Source organism: Camelus bactrianus, chromosome 31, assembly GCF_048773025.1.
Source record: "Camelus bactrianus isolate YW-2024 breed Bactrian camel chromosome 31, ASM4877302v1, whole genome shotgun sequence".
NCBI lineage: Eukaryota > Metazoa > Chordata > Mammalia > Artiodactyla > Camelidae > Camelus > Camelus bactrianus.
In genome coordinates, this window is record NC_133569.1 from 20,904,841 (window position 1) to 20,919,046 (window position 14,206).

Consider the following 14,206-nt stretch of genomic DNA (forward strand, 5'->3'; position numbering starts at 1 on the left):
CTCCCCGACCCCCACGGTCCTTCCAGATACATCCACCCCACAGCCCCCCTGAATCCTACCCCTTCTTCCCCAGCGGGACCCTTCTCCCCCACTCCCTGTGCCAAGCTGAGCTGCTGGGCTATTTGGGGCTCTGGCCGGCCCTGTGGTGTAATCAGTGCCCAGGGATAATTGCCACCTGCCCTGCCGGTGTCTGGGGGCTGTCTCGGCCACAGCAGCAGGGGGCGGACACTGGGCAGCCAGGTCTGAAGTGAGGTCAGGCTAGGGCAGACCTCCCCACCCCCTAGATAGACTCCTCACCGCACGTGGGACCCGCAAGGATTCCCCAGGAAAGCCATGCTCTCCTGGGGGCTGTGCCCACCTGGGACACCCTGTTGCTTTCAGCTGGGAATGGGTGGCCATCCCAGCCAGGGGACAGAAGTCCGTAGGCCAGTCTATCACCCACAGTCAGCTCAAAGCCTATCCCATCCCCCCACACTGCCCCAAGTGGGCACCCTCTCCCCTGCAAGCTGCAAGCTGACCACAGCTGGAGCGTGGCCTTTGCAGCTAGAAGGACTTCAACTTGACCTTCAGCACAGGCTGTCCTGAGGTTAAGTCCACCAAGCCTCTTCTCCTTCAGGGAGGCAGCAAAGTTTAAGGAGATGACATGTAAGAGTGAGTCTCCCATAAATGCCAGCTCCCTCCCCTTCTGCTACTTACTTTTCTACTCCAGTCTCCCTTTATACAGCCTGCATTTAAACACCTGTCCTTACTTGGCTGACTCTATGACCTTGGGCAATTGGTTTAGCCTCAGTTCCCCCATCTATTAAATGGTGATAATCAGAGGAGCTGCCTCACCACGTAACTGTGAAGACTACAGGATCTAATACATCCAGTGCTGAGGCCAGTGCCAATAAGTCTGGACAATGGTAGTTGATATTATGGGAAACTTCAGAGGGCAGAGTAGGGGGCCGGGGAGCATCCAGAGACCAGCTGTCAGATGCTCAGGAGAGCCAAGCCCGAAGACAAAGGGCAGGGCTGATGGGGCAAACTGCACAGCGACCCGGGTGCCCGGACATCCCCTACTGCAGTGAGGGGCTGGGGGCTGAGGGTGACTTCTCCCTCTTTTAACCCCATTTGCTCTCAGGTGGTGCCAGAGACGCTTTTTTGAGATCAGTGAGCGCCAAACACCTGTGGATATCCTGTTTTTCAAAGAGAATCAGCAATAGCGAAATTAAGACGAAGTGCTTTGATCTTGAGAGAGGTAGAAATAAAATTGTTTCTTTTTCTTTGCTATTAGAGTCCAAGGCGAATTTGTCCTAATCCTTGGAATTCCTCACCCAGATGTCCATGAGGGGCCTCTAATTGAAGGGGCACTCAGAGACATGACTTCTTCCCAGGGTGGAGCAGCCCCGGGGGGAACAGGCTGCAGGGCTGGGCCGAGAGAACAGGATTCACAGGGCCGGCCTGTCCCTGCCACAGCCCAGCGCCATCCCTCCCTGTTTCAGTGCCATCCTGTCCCCGACTAGGTGCAGAGCGCCCATCTCTGGCACCCCTGGCCAACAGGCCAGACCAGGGGAGCGCCTTAGCTCTCCTGCCCCACCAGCACCACAGCAGGTACCAAAAGGCCACTTTGGGTAGAAAGGTGAGGTCAACGTGCTGGATACTGCCCCCATGGGGATGGAGAGGCAGGGAGAATGCTGGAGTGTGAGGTGCCATCACCACCTGTGGGAACTTCTCAACCGCAGTCTGAGCCCTGAGAACCCCAGACCAAGGCAGTTCTTAGCCCCACATCATGGGGCTTGGTATCAGCCCCACATCACAGCCACCATGGCTTCACCGTGCTCTCCATCATTCTTTTTAGCCACCAGTGCCCTTCCCCAGGGGCTGCATCTTCAGGGACTTCCTCTGACTTCCTCTTGGTGGACTCTGGACCCACCTGGAGGAACAGGCCACCCAAAGCCAACTCAGACCCTGGGAGCAGTGGGCTCAGGTCCTCTCCCGCCAGCTCTCTTTACAGTGGACACCTCCTACCATGGGGTAAGTCGTCAGGGGCTGCCCAGACTTGACCGAGATCCCTTGGACTGACGCCGGGGGTACACCTCGTCCGGGGGGATTGTTTTCCCTCCTGGCGCGTGCTCTCTCTCTCTCTCTCTCTCTCACTCGCATCTCCTCTCTGGCTTCTGTGAGCTAATCAGGGAGCAGGAGGGGGAGGAGGAGGATGCTGCTTGCCTTCCCCGTTATCTGCAGCAATCCACGGTGACTAATGCTCCCAGTTGGTAAAAAGGCAGTGTAATCAAAACACTTTTTTTTTTTAGTCCTTAAAGTTAGTCATTCTCCCAGAGTGGAGGAAAAAAAAGCCCACAGCAGGCACCATGAAATGCAAGCTGAGAGGCTCACGCTGCGGGTGGAACTAAAGCACTGGCCATGGCAGCTCCCTGTGGGTCTGAGGCTTGGTCCTTCCTCCTCCAGGCCCTTGGCTAGCCTTCCTCCACACTCTCATCTGTTCTTGCTTTTCTCATTATCCGGGCTGCCTGACCCATAAAGGACTCTCCATACCAAGTCCAGAATCTGCCCTTTCCTCTCACCCTGCCAGGTGCTGCCACCTGCTGGTCCTGAGTGCTCCAAACTAGAGGAAGCATATAAAAGCTCCCAGGACGAGGCTGAGGGTCAGAACTCTTGTTAGGTGCCTGGTCATGAGCTGGCCCGCCCTCCACCCCAGCCTGGCCACTCTGTGCTTGTGCATCTACTGGTTCCATCTGTCTGCTGGCTTCTGACCCCATTTTTCCTTGACAGAACCACAGATCCTCGGGAACCTCAGGGATCAACAACAAGAGGTGGTATTCCATACTGGCAAAAAGCATAAGGGTCAGGGCCAGGTTGCCCACATTGAAATCTCCATCGCACAATTTATTAACTGTGCTTCATGCTGACAGTAACAGTACCTACCTCGTAGAGCTGTTGTAGAGATTAAATGTGAACTGCTTAGAACAGTGCCTCGCATATCATGAGTGCTCAATGAACTCATAAAAATAATAACAACAAAATAATAAAGTGGACCTTATAGCATCACATTCCCCTTACTCATCCATGGCAGACATTGCTAATCAATCACAGAATTTCCCCACCAATGGAAGATTCCCCAGAATCCTCAACACAGCACTCCAGGCAGCCAGGAAAAAGCAATCCAAGATCTAACTTGGACTCTTTATATTACCATCGAGGAAGGTGAAGCCCCAAGGAGGGAATAGTTTCCCTCAAGCTGCTAAGAGGCAGAGCCAGGGTCCAGACAGCTCTTCCTGGCCCTGACTGCTGCTTGCCAGCCCAACTTTTGATTTGGCACTTCACCCTGACCTTTGAGCCATCCATGTGGGCTTCCCACCACTGGAAAGTTAAACTCTGGTATCCTCCATCTTCTCCTGCCCTTGCTCCTCCCCCATGTCCTTGGCCCACCATTGCTCAGGAAATTCTCTTGTTCTGAAGTAACCTACTGAGCAGGTGCCGAGCAGGGAGAAGTGGGGAGTGAAAGTAGAAACGTGAGGGTCTGTGTCTTAATATATGCTAAGAACACGAAGGCCTTCAGGGCTACACGGGAATTCAGCCCATCAGTTTGGCCCCTTCATACTTTGTCCCTTTAATTTAGCCTTATGCTCTAATAAAGTCCCTAATGGCCCAGGTCCAGTTCTAGAATCCTTACTGTAAGCTGCTTAGAGGCTGGCGTGGTGGGAGCATTGGAAGGTCAGCCCTAGACCTCTGTGTGGGGAAGCTGGGAGAGGGCATAGATGACGAGCTAAGAGGTGAGGGTCAGTGTGGAGCATCTGCATACCAATTTTTGACTCAGAACCTCCGAAGAGAAGTCAGGGGTCTGATGGCAGAGCTGCTTCTTCAGCGGCATTCCCTCTGGTAAATAGCTTTGTCCCCTAAAGTATATCTCTGCCACCTGAACATTCAATTAACTGATGGCTCAGACTTCTAGGGAGGAAGCAGTTGTCACCAGGCTTGAAACCAGGAGTATCTACTTCTACTAGGAGCATCTAAGCTCCTCCACTGAAGTGGAGGCTGAATTTACTTGTATCCTAGCCCACCCCACCCCCTGAAGGGGCAGGGTCAACCTGTACTGTGCTGGTCTTTGTTTACAGAAGAGAAAGACATAGCTCCTGACCCTGGGTTCGGAGATCCTGCAGCTGAGTTTTTCACAATAGTGGGAGATGTTTGTGCTTCCTCGTGTTTGGCTCCCCATGGGTCAATGCCACACGGCATGCCATGCTCACAGAGGGAAGTCCATGGGTCCACAGGAGAGCAGGATGCCTGCCTCTGTTGAGCATCCACCCTCAGCCCAGTGCGCCTCAAGCTCAGCCAATGAGCCACAGATAAGGAGATGGTGCCCAGCTTAGAGCAGGCACTCTCCTTACAGACTCCTGGGATGCCAGGATCTCCCCAGTCCCCTCAAAGGTCTTGCTGGCTACGTGAAAGTTTTGAGGTTGAAAGTAAGCAGCACAGCCCCAGTGGGGCCTCAGGCTGAATCCTTCCCTTCCAGAAGATACATGTTTAGCTTCATCCCAAGACATCAATGATTCCTCCAACCTGCTCACATCTCTGAGCCTGCTTCTTTGTTCAGGCCCTATCTCACAGGCCTCCCCCATTCTCCAGTTTCTGGAGGGCCTTGGAGTCAACAAGACAGTTGATTTGGAACCTCAAAATACTGGAGACTTTGGTGATGTGATTCACCCATTCGTCTTCCAGATGAGGGGACCAAAGGCCAGAGAGGAAATGTGACTTGTCTGAGGTCAGCTGTAGGGTCAAAGAACTAGAGTCCAGGACTCCTCCAGATTCTTAGTCCAGAATGCATCATTCTTGTCCTGCAGGATGTGGTTTCCACCCCACATCCCTGAAACAGACTTCCCCCTGCACGTTGGCAGTTGCCTAGGCTAGCACTTGGAAATTCTTTAGCACTGTGGGGCAATAACTAGGGGAGACCAAGTATGGAGAAAGGAGCAAGCAGGTGGGAGAGCCATCCACAGGTGCTGGAATTCCAGGAGACTCATAAACACACAGCATCCTCCGTCCACCCAACACACCCTGTGCAAAGAGCAAAACTGTCTCTCCCTTTGTCCCCACTGTCTGCCCCAGCTGCCCCTTGGTGACTTCTCTTCCTTCTTTTTACTCTTCAAGGCTGCTTTAGTGCCTTTTTTGGCCTGTTTCCTGAGGGATAACATGGGATGAAGCTGATCTGTGTGATGTGCTTGGGAGCCAACCCTCCACTGGAAAACCTCTACTGAGTCATACTCTACACCCTCACAAATGAAAACGGAAAATATAAATGAGATACTACTTTCTGTGGACAATCTTCTGAGCTCCCCTGTTCCTCCTGGCCAAGCCCTCCAATCTGCCCTGGGAGAGCAGAACAAATTATGCATGTCTTCTACTCTAGCTTATTGGCTTAGCTACTCTCCAAGCAGCCCCTAAAACACTAGAGTCTGTTTGAAGGAGGAGAATTCCTAGATAGAAGGCCCTTGGGGGCCCAGCAGTTACTTGCAGCCTCATTGCCTGCTGCTCTCTCTTCTAAGGCAGGGAGGTTTGGGGCGGGGCATGGGGGGTGGGGTGTGACGAGGCCAACTTGACCCAAAACAGCTTAGAAGCAAGTAAGCTGCTTGCCTGAAACTCAGTCACTGTCTCAGCCACAATGAGTTCCCTCTGCCTAGTTCCTCCCCAGCCCTCCCCTCTCATTCACCTGGCTAGTCTGATTTGCCTTCAGGACTTGGCTTACACTTCGGCTCCTCCTAGAAGCCTTCACTAACACCCCATGTGCAGTTTAGGGGGGCCCATTACAGGCTGCCAGAGCACCCTACTCTTTTCCATCACGTATTATTACTTAGTTCCCTGTTTACCTCTCCCTATAGGTAAGTAGCTCTGGGAGGACATGAGGGCAGGGTCCATACTGTTTTTTCATGGTTGTATCCTCGAAGTTAGCACAGTGCCTGGCACACTAGGAGCTCAATGAATATTTGTTAAATGAATGAATAGGGAGAGAGGGACTATTCACATCATTTGGGTTCTGTAGCGGGGAGCACAGAGGGAAGGACTGGAAGACTGGGAGCAACCCTCATTCTTCACCCTCTTTTGTCGAGTAAATCCACATAACATTCCAACCTGAAAAGCACCTACTCTATTTCTGTGCCATCTTGGGGAGGAGGGAAAAGATCCATTTGTTTCTTTGATGGTAACAGGTAACCATGTACAGGGTACAAAATTTAAAAGATACAAAAGACCACACAGTGAATGTAAGTCTCCCTCACACCCTCTCCTCCAACGCTCCTTACCCCCTCGACAATTAGTACTGCCACTGTCCCCGATGAGAAATCTCTCTACAGACTGAAAAGCTGAGGCAATAGCCAGTTAAGCAACACGTGTAGTCGAAGAAAGAGAATTGTAAAAGTCAGTGTTTAAGGCAGAGAAAGCACTCAGGGGTCCTCAAGCCCCAGCCAAAGGCTGAGTCCTCCGAGACTCTGGCGCATGAGGGTCGCCGGCCAGAGCAACTCCGGGGAAGCACCGGCAGTGGAAGGGTTAATGCTCCGGGGCCCGCCCCCGACCGCCTCTTCCGGGCAGAGGAGGCGGGGCTTACGTCACTTCCTGGAGACTGGCTGAATCCGGAAGTGATCCCCGAGGACCGAGCCGTGGCTGAGGACTCCGGCGGCAGGGCCAGGTTCGGGACCATGAGCTGGTGAGTGAGGCCCAGGCCGCGGGGGCCGCTGGAGCCCCTGGCCCGCGGTGCGCTTTGCCCTGCGTCCGTCCGAGCTGAGTCTCTTGGTCCGCGCTGCCAGCCCTGCCCGCGGACCCCGCGCCCCGGAGCGGGGCCAGACTGGTCCCGGCTGCAGGGTCGTTCAAGGGCCTTTCTCCAGTGCTTTCCCCGAGGCTCCGTCTCTCGGCAGGACTCGGCTTGGGAGGTGGGGCGAGGGAATCCCCGTAGCCTGGGCTCCCGCGTCTGTTTTCAGACTCTGTTCCAAGAAGCAGGTCCCGTCGGTCTTCTCTCAGCTGCGTGAAGTGAGGAAGTTCCCTCTTCCCTCCTCTTCTAAATAGCCACTGAGAAATAGCCACTTCTTTCTCCCCCGTGGGCGTCTCTCCACCGTTGCCATCAGCCCCAGAGCTGTGGCCCTCACTCTTGCATTCTGGGCCCAGTTCACTGTTAAGAAGCCACTCGCTTTCGGATGACTAGGCTTGGCCCGACGTAGTCCTCAAAAGACAAAACTTGCTTCTCTTTTGGAAGGGGCCAGAAGCACACACCCACACTCCGAGTAGGGGATTGGACTAGTTTTAACCGTTCCCAGGGCCACTACCCACTCATTACTTTCCCTGTTAAATAGGCATGGGTAAGCTTAAACCTTATGGGAACTATCGGGCTACGGGAAAAGAAGCCAGGGAGTCTCAGAGTGGTAAAGTCATAACTCCAGAGCTGGCACGTACATTGCCAGGGAACTACATGATACTTGGCTCATAGCAGGTACTTCATAGTAAACACAATAGTTGATTTATTTTGCAAGACTCAGTTTGCCCAAAGGTCCTTACCTTCAGGCCCAAGGGCCCACATATCCACAACTGCAAACCTCAGGGGATCCAACTATAGTGTGTTTGTATGAATACATCGACCCTTGGAGATGTGCAAGATGAATCAACCCTTTTGGAATCCAAGTTCCATTAGTGCAGGGGACATGTTTGCTACTCTCTCCTCAGAGTCTAGCCTGTTTCTTTACAAAAAGTAAGTGCACAATAGTTATGCATGAGTGAAGATAGTAGAATATTCTTCAGGAAGGGTTTTGCAGGCTCACATTGGGCCATCAGTGGAGACTGAGCTCTGACCACAAACAGCTGATGTCAGTCAGTGTCAGGACAGCTCTCTAATGTAAAATTTAAGCCATTTCTGTCCCCTCCTCGCCCCTGCTTCTTAGAGGAAGATTGACGGACAATTGGCAGATAATCAGTGCCAGCACGTGGAGGGCAGCCCCGAGCAATCCCCTAATAAGCCCCAGCAGGAGCTGCTCCTTTCCCTCCACCTTTGCTCCAAGAGACCAATAGGGGGCTGGAGACTTGAAAAGCTCTCTTTCCCATCTTGTTATAACCTAGCTAGTGACAGGCAGCCCTTCAGTTCTCCTTCCTAGAGGAATTACTTCCTTAAAGGATCAACCTGCGTCCCCTGGCCTTGTGGCTAGATGTCTTCTTGCCTGCTGCGTCTTGAATATTTGGAGTTCTCTTGCCTAATTTCTCAAGGTGAAAAGCAGAAAGTACAGACGCTTTATATTGCTTAGATTAGCATTTGCAATTTTTAAAACGAAGTTGATCTCTTCTTCACAAGTCGAGAGAAGAGTAGAAACCACTAAAGGTAAAGGACTCTTTGAGTGACCTGAGGCGCATTGTTTCCACCTGTCTTACAGAAATCTTTTTTCTGGAAAAACCAGTAGCCTGTTTCCTAAAGTCTGTCAGGCTGGAGAGGATTGAAATTGACAACTAACTGTCCAGCTAAAGCTGAGATTTTATCCAGTAGAATTACCAGTACGCTCACATCTTGGCACCTCCTTGGACTGAAGGTCACAACCAAAAGGGTAGCTTTGTCCCTCAAAGCTGAGATTCCTTTCTCTTCCTCCTTAGAGGGCTTCTACGTCATCTCTTGCGTGGAGCCTGACCCCCTCTCCCTGAGAGGGGAACAGCACCGGCGCCTGGGCACACAATCGCACTCAGTTCCTGGCTCAATGGCTGGCAAGGAGACCGGGGCTGGGTCCTTCTGATTCACTCCTGGAGTGGCTTTCCTGCTCTCAGAATGAATCCATCCATTCATCCCAGACTGGAATTCTCAGTGGGGGAAGAGACCAGAGTGACGTAGAGCCATCATAGGAGGCTGATGCCCAAGGTCAAGTTCACCAAGCACATGGGATGTGCCAGCCATCACTGAATAAGCCTAGGGGCACACAGCCTGTGGTCCCCAGAGGGTAACCATTGTTCCGGGCTAGGCTGGGCTTTCAAAACGTCACAGTGAGAAATGTCCACCATTGGTGCCCTTTGCACACTGTGGACTTTGCATGAAGAGTGAGAGGTCTTTGTTCTCTGCTTCCTCTGTGCGTGCAGCCCGCCCACCCCCTGTTTGTTTAGTGGGCACCTGCTTCCTTCCTGCGCCATCTACTCACCCACCCGTCCACGTCTCTGCCTTTCAGCAAGGTGGCCCAGTGGTGGGCCCTGCTTGGAAGAAGGCATTTGATACTCTGATCTCAGATCATTGATCCAGATCTTGGCCTCAGGCCAAGTGCTTCTCTCTTTCCCTTCCTCCTCCCTGTCTCCCCCTTTCTCTTCCTGTGTGTGTGTGTGTGTGTGTGTGTGTGTGTGTGTGTGTGTGTGTGTGTGTGTGTCTACATTATGGTATGGAGAGCGAATTAAGTGGAATTAAGGATAGTGACTTAATCTTGCTTAGCTGTATCCTGGGATCATAGCCCTCCTTGGAACCACACACCTTGATAATGATCTTAGGCTTCAGTGACAAGGGAAAAGTGCACCTGGAGGAGATCTACCTGTGCCTAGAGGTTCAGGAATTTGACTCAGGATGAAAGAAATTAAAGTCTGTGCAGATAAATTTGGTAGGAGTTAGTGTGCTGAGTTCAGGCTCTGGTTCCCTCATTCACAGTGTGGCCTGATCAGGCATTTAATCTTTCTCAGTCCTGTTTCCTCCAGCTGTAACGTGGAATGGATAATCCCAGCTGACACTTTGTCACCCAAGACTTGTGAAAAGAATGACAACTCTGGATGTGATTTTTTTTTTTTTCTGACTGTTCAAGGCACTTCTATCTCTGTCTGCCCCTTAAATATTGGTGTTCCTCAGGGGACTTCCTTTTGGTTGGTTGGTTGATTTTTTTTCCTGTTCTCACCCTGTATACCCTCCCCATCATCTTCAGGATAAAGGCTTAACTCCGAGCCATGGCTTATAAGGCCTTCTGGATCTGGCTGCCCCCGCTTCATTCCTGGGTCCGTTTTCCCTTGTCTCTCGTGCCCCTGCTCCTCTGTGTGTGCTGGCCCTTCTGCCTGGAATGCCCTTTACTCCCCCGCTGCCTCCCCACCCCTGTCGTCCACCAGGCATCCACTCATCCTTAAAGAGTTAGGGCAGACTTCATCTCCTCCGAGGGTCTTCCCTGAACCTCCCCCCACACCCTGCCAAGCTGAGTGGGGTGCCCCTCCTCTGATCCTCATTTAGTATCTGTACTGGAATTGTTGGCTTCCTTTTTGGTCAGCCCGCTAGTCTACAAGCTGTTGAACACGGAGGCTGTCTCTTGGTCACCACTGTATCCCTAGCACTGTTCCTGGCAATCAGTAAATGTGCACTGGATGTATGAATGAAGACTTTATTCCCATTTACTTACTTACTGTAGCTCAGGAAAATTTTTAAGATAAAACTGTGTGAAACCTACAGGCCACTTCCCGAAGTGAGGACCCTCTAAGGGTGCTACTGTTATCACAGGGGAGTGGCTTCCAGACTCTCTGAGGCTGTCTCCACTCTCTCCTCTCCGCTCTAGACGCCCCCCCCCCACCCAGTTCCCTTATTCTCAGACTCCAGGTGCTTCTCCTGTAGCCCTTCTGCGCTGTCCACACATCACAGACGTGCACGTCTCTCCCACATAAAGTCCATGAGAGTGGGATCTGCCACTTCTTCATCTGTATATACACAAAGCATCGTGCACACAGCCCTAATCAGTCACCGTTACATGAAACAGATGGACTATAAGGAAAGGACAGTAAACTCTGTCTCGGACTGAACCATCCATTCAGTTGCAGACGTTTTCTCGGTGGAGCCTCTTTTCCCGCATTACCATTGCTCTTACCTTCCCACGGTGATTTTAACTTTGCAAATTACTTTCCCATCCGTTATCTGAGGTCCTCCTCACACCTCCCCTTTGAAGTTTGCAGTTCAGGTCTGATTATATCCCTTTGACAACTCAGTCGAACTCACTCAGGGAGTACCTGGCCGGACTGGAACTGAATCTGCATCTCCTAAGTATCCTCTGAGCTTCAACAGGAGCATTAGAAACATGGAAGGCTGTTCCCAAGCAGGTGGGATCACAAAGGAGGGTGTTTGACTTTGCTGGGCTGTGTTGACGCGCCCAGGTTGGGAGTGAATTACCAGAAGTTACTAGTCTCATGCATAAAGGGATAGAGGAAGTCCTGAGTCCTGTAGGAATTCTGGACCATCTCGGCTTCTTCCCAGCTGGGGCCTCCCCGCCTGGGGCAGCCTTACCACTCACTTCTGTGACTTTGGAGAGGCCCAGCTCTCTCCAAGGCTTTTTGTGCTCTCTAGAGAGCAAGGGAATGCCTAGAAGACAGGGACCCCACGAGGTTCTGTATTCAACATTGTTTTGGGCACAGAAGTAAAACTCTTATTTCAGCTGTTTGTAATGAGAGGCAAAGGGGCTTTTTCCCGGTTTTGGAGTCATTGGAAAGAGTCAAGTATCTTGAATCCCACAGCTTCCTAGTCAAAGGTGCTTTCTTAGGCGTTATACTCTTTAAGGAAATCTGTTGAGGTAGATTTCAAATTGGCAATTAAGTTATAGAGTTGTTTTCCCAGACCCATCATTTTGGTGAATCCATTCGCTACCCAGGATAGTTTGTTGCACATAGATTGTGTTCAGTGAATATTTGTTGAATTGGTGCTTTCCGAACAGTTTTTTTTTTTTTTAATGTACAAGGGCCAGCGCTAAACATTGGGGGACATTCAGAAAGCTTTAAGAAATTGATCCTTGTCTTCGGCCAGCATTTGGAAAGTGCCAAGGATGCACAGGAATGACAGCGGATTGCTAAATGTCTGTGTGGAATCATCAAGAAAGACTTCAAGCAGAGGATGTGATTTTAATTGAAACTTGACTTAGCAAGTATGTGCCGCTGTGGTGAGGAATGAGAGGATGGGGTGCAGGTGGGAAGAACAATGTGGAAAACGTATGTGCAGACAGCATGCATCAAGAGTGTTGGGGGAGGACAGTCAGGAGGCCAGCTTGGGTTTGGTAAATAGTGGTTTGGGTAGAGGCTTTGTTGATAAGAGCTGGCACTCCAGTTGGGGCCACATTGTAAGTGCTTTCAGTGCCACGCTGAGGAATTGAAACTGAGCCTAGGCTTTTGAAAATTAAAGGTTTTTGAGCAGGAAAGTGGCAGGGCAAAAGCAATGATTTAGTCAGGTTTATTTGGCAGTGGTCTGCAGAATAACTCAGAAAAGAGAAAGAACAGAGCTGGGGGTGGTGGGGAGGTTAACTCAGACAGTGGCTTCCAAAATTTTTTGACCACAACTTGGAGTCAGAGATGCCTTTCACATCAACACACACGCTCATGCATGCACACAGTGGAAATAAGTTTCACATCATGTATATGCAGTGCACTTTGATATTTTGTTATGTTCTATTTCATTTTTTTAAAGAATGGCCCACTTCAGTTGCTTTCATGACTAATTTTGATATATATTTACAATGGAATAGTATAGTATGTAGCAGTATAAATGATCAGTGAGTGAGAGGTATCTCTCACTCAGACCCCGGTTTGAAAAACACTCATCTAGGAGTGTATTACAGATATTCAGACTAGAAGCTAACACCTGTGACTCCAGCCCGGCAGAGACGGTGCTGCTTGTTTATTTGGTTGTCTGCCATGGGTTATAAGAAGAAGCAGAGAAAGGGCAACTCTAAAGAACACTGGCCAGTTCCTTATAAGAACTTATTCCAAAGATTTGAAAACCATCAACCAGTTTATAGAAAAGAAAACCCAAGTGGACAAAAACCTCTACCGGGATATTCCATTCATTAGTAATCAGGGAAGAGCAGATTAAACCAACAATGAGAAATGAGATGCCATTTCACAGCCATCGGGCTGACAGAAATGGTCAATTTAGTCTGGCAATCCCAAGTGTCTGAGGATGGAGAGCAGTGGGAGCCAGCAGCCACCACTTGGGGCTGGGGAGGGAAGGGTTGCTACAACCACGGTCAGAGATGTGCCTGCCCCCTCGCCCAGACTTCTGCACCTGTGCAGCAGGAGACCTGCTTCATATTTGTGAATGTCTGGCCTTCAAAGAATGCGTAGATAAAACATGATAACTTTACATAATGGAATATATGATAGTCAAAACAAATGAAGTAGGGCTATATGTATCAGGGGAAGCCTCAGAAACAATGCAGGAGGTAAAAAGCTAGTTTCAGAGTGATACATTCATTGTTGTACTATTTGTATAAAGTTTAGGCCTACGATACTATATTGTGCTTATGGATTCAAACTTCTCTAGTGAGAGAATGGGAGTAGTAAATGCTGAATTCAAGGCAATGGTTATCTCAAGGATAACAAGGAGGGAGGGAAGGAAATGGAATCAGGCCGAACGCTCAGCATGCTCCCGCAGTATCTGTGCTGTGGTACTGTTTAAAGAATGAGATCTGAAGCAAGTCTGTTAGAATTTGACAGTGCTAGGTGATGGGTAAATGAGTATTTATTATATATGTGCAATAATTTTCTGAGGGTTTACAGTATTTCTATAATTGTCATCATGGCTAGCCTGACCAGCATCATGGCTCTCAGTCTGACCTCCTAACAAGAGAGTCATTGCCTCCTGTGGCCAAAAGCTGAGGATGACCTAGGGAGGTGGGCCTAGAGGTGCGTTTCCATCCCAGGCCTCCTCCTACTCCTGCTTTCTAGGGGCCAGACCTTCAATAGAGGAGACGAAGAGGTAGAGGGAAAGCTCTCTGTAAGATTCCTGGTTGGTAGGGGTCAGAAGTGAGAAGGAGGTTAGAGGCAGTGCCTCAGAAGCTAACCAGCTGGCCTGATGCTTCTTAGAGTCTAAGGCACTGTTAACGCATCGGAGTCGAAATCAGGCTGTTGAAGGCTTCTCTCTGGCTTGTCAGTAAGCAAGACAAAGCTTTCACCTCCAAATGCCTTATGAGTCCCTTTGATAAAATGGGAAAACCACTTTCTACCTGTTCCTCTCCTAACAGATTAGAATGAGAATAGGTAGTAATTTGTCTGTCAAATTTTAGGAGTTATTTAAAGAGATGCCCCCCTCCCCCAAATTTCAAACTACCTCCCTGAATTGCCTTCCTCCTCTCTTTTCTTGACCTTCATCAGCTCCATCAGCTTCTAAGCCTGCCACAGATCCTTTTACTCCTCAGGAGGAAGTCACTGCTCAATTTTAAGCAAATGTATTAACTTAGTGACTTGGGCCTGGTAGTGGTGCCTT

At 50.3% G+C, this 14,206-nt stretch overlaps 1 protein-coding gene across 2 annotated transcripts in view; it reads left to right on the forward strand.

Annotated features, from left to right (window-relative positions):
- The first annotated feature begins 6,594 nt into the window (after positions 1 to 6,594).
- The window catches only part of BIN3 (bridging integrator 3), a 45,004-nt gene continuing 37,392 nt past the window's right edge, over positions 6,595 to 14,206 (forward strand). Inside the window, exon 1 of one of the 2 annotated variants that reach the window (XM_010954983.3) lies at positions 6,595 to 6,697. In XM_010954983.3, coding sequence (XP_010953285.2) covers positions 6,690 to 6,697 — 8 coding nt within the window. In that variant the 5' untranslated portion in view covers positions 6,595 to 6,689. The remainder of the gene's footprint in view (positions 6,698 to 14,206) is intronic. The other variant, XM_045516665.2, reaches the window with a different exon arrangement.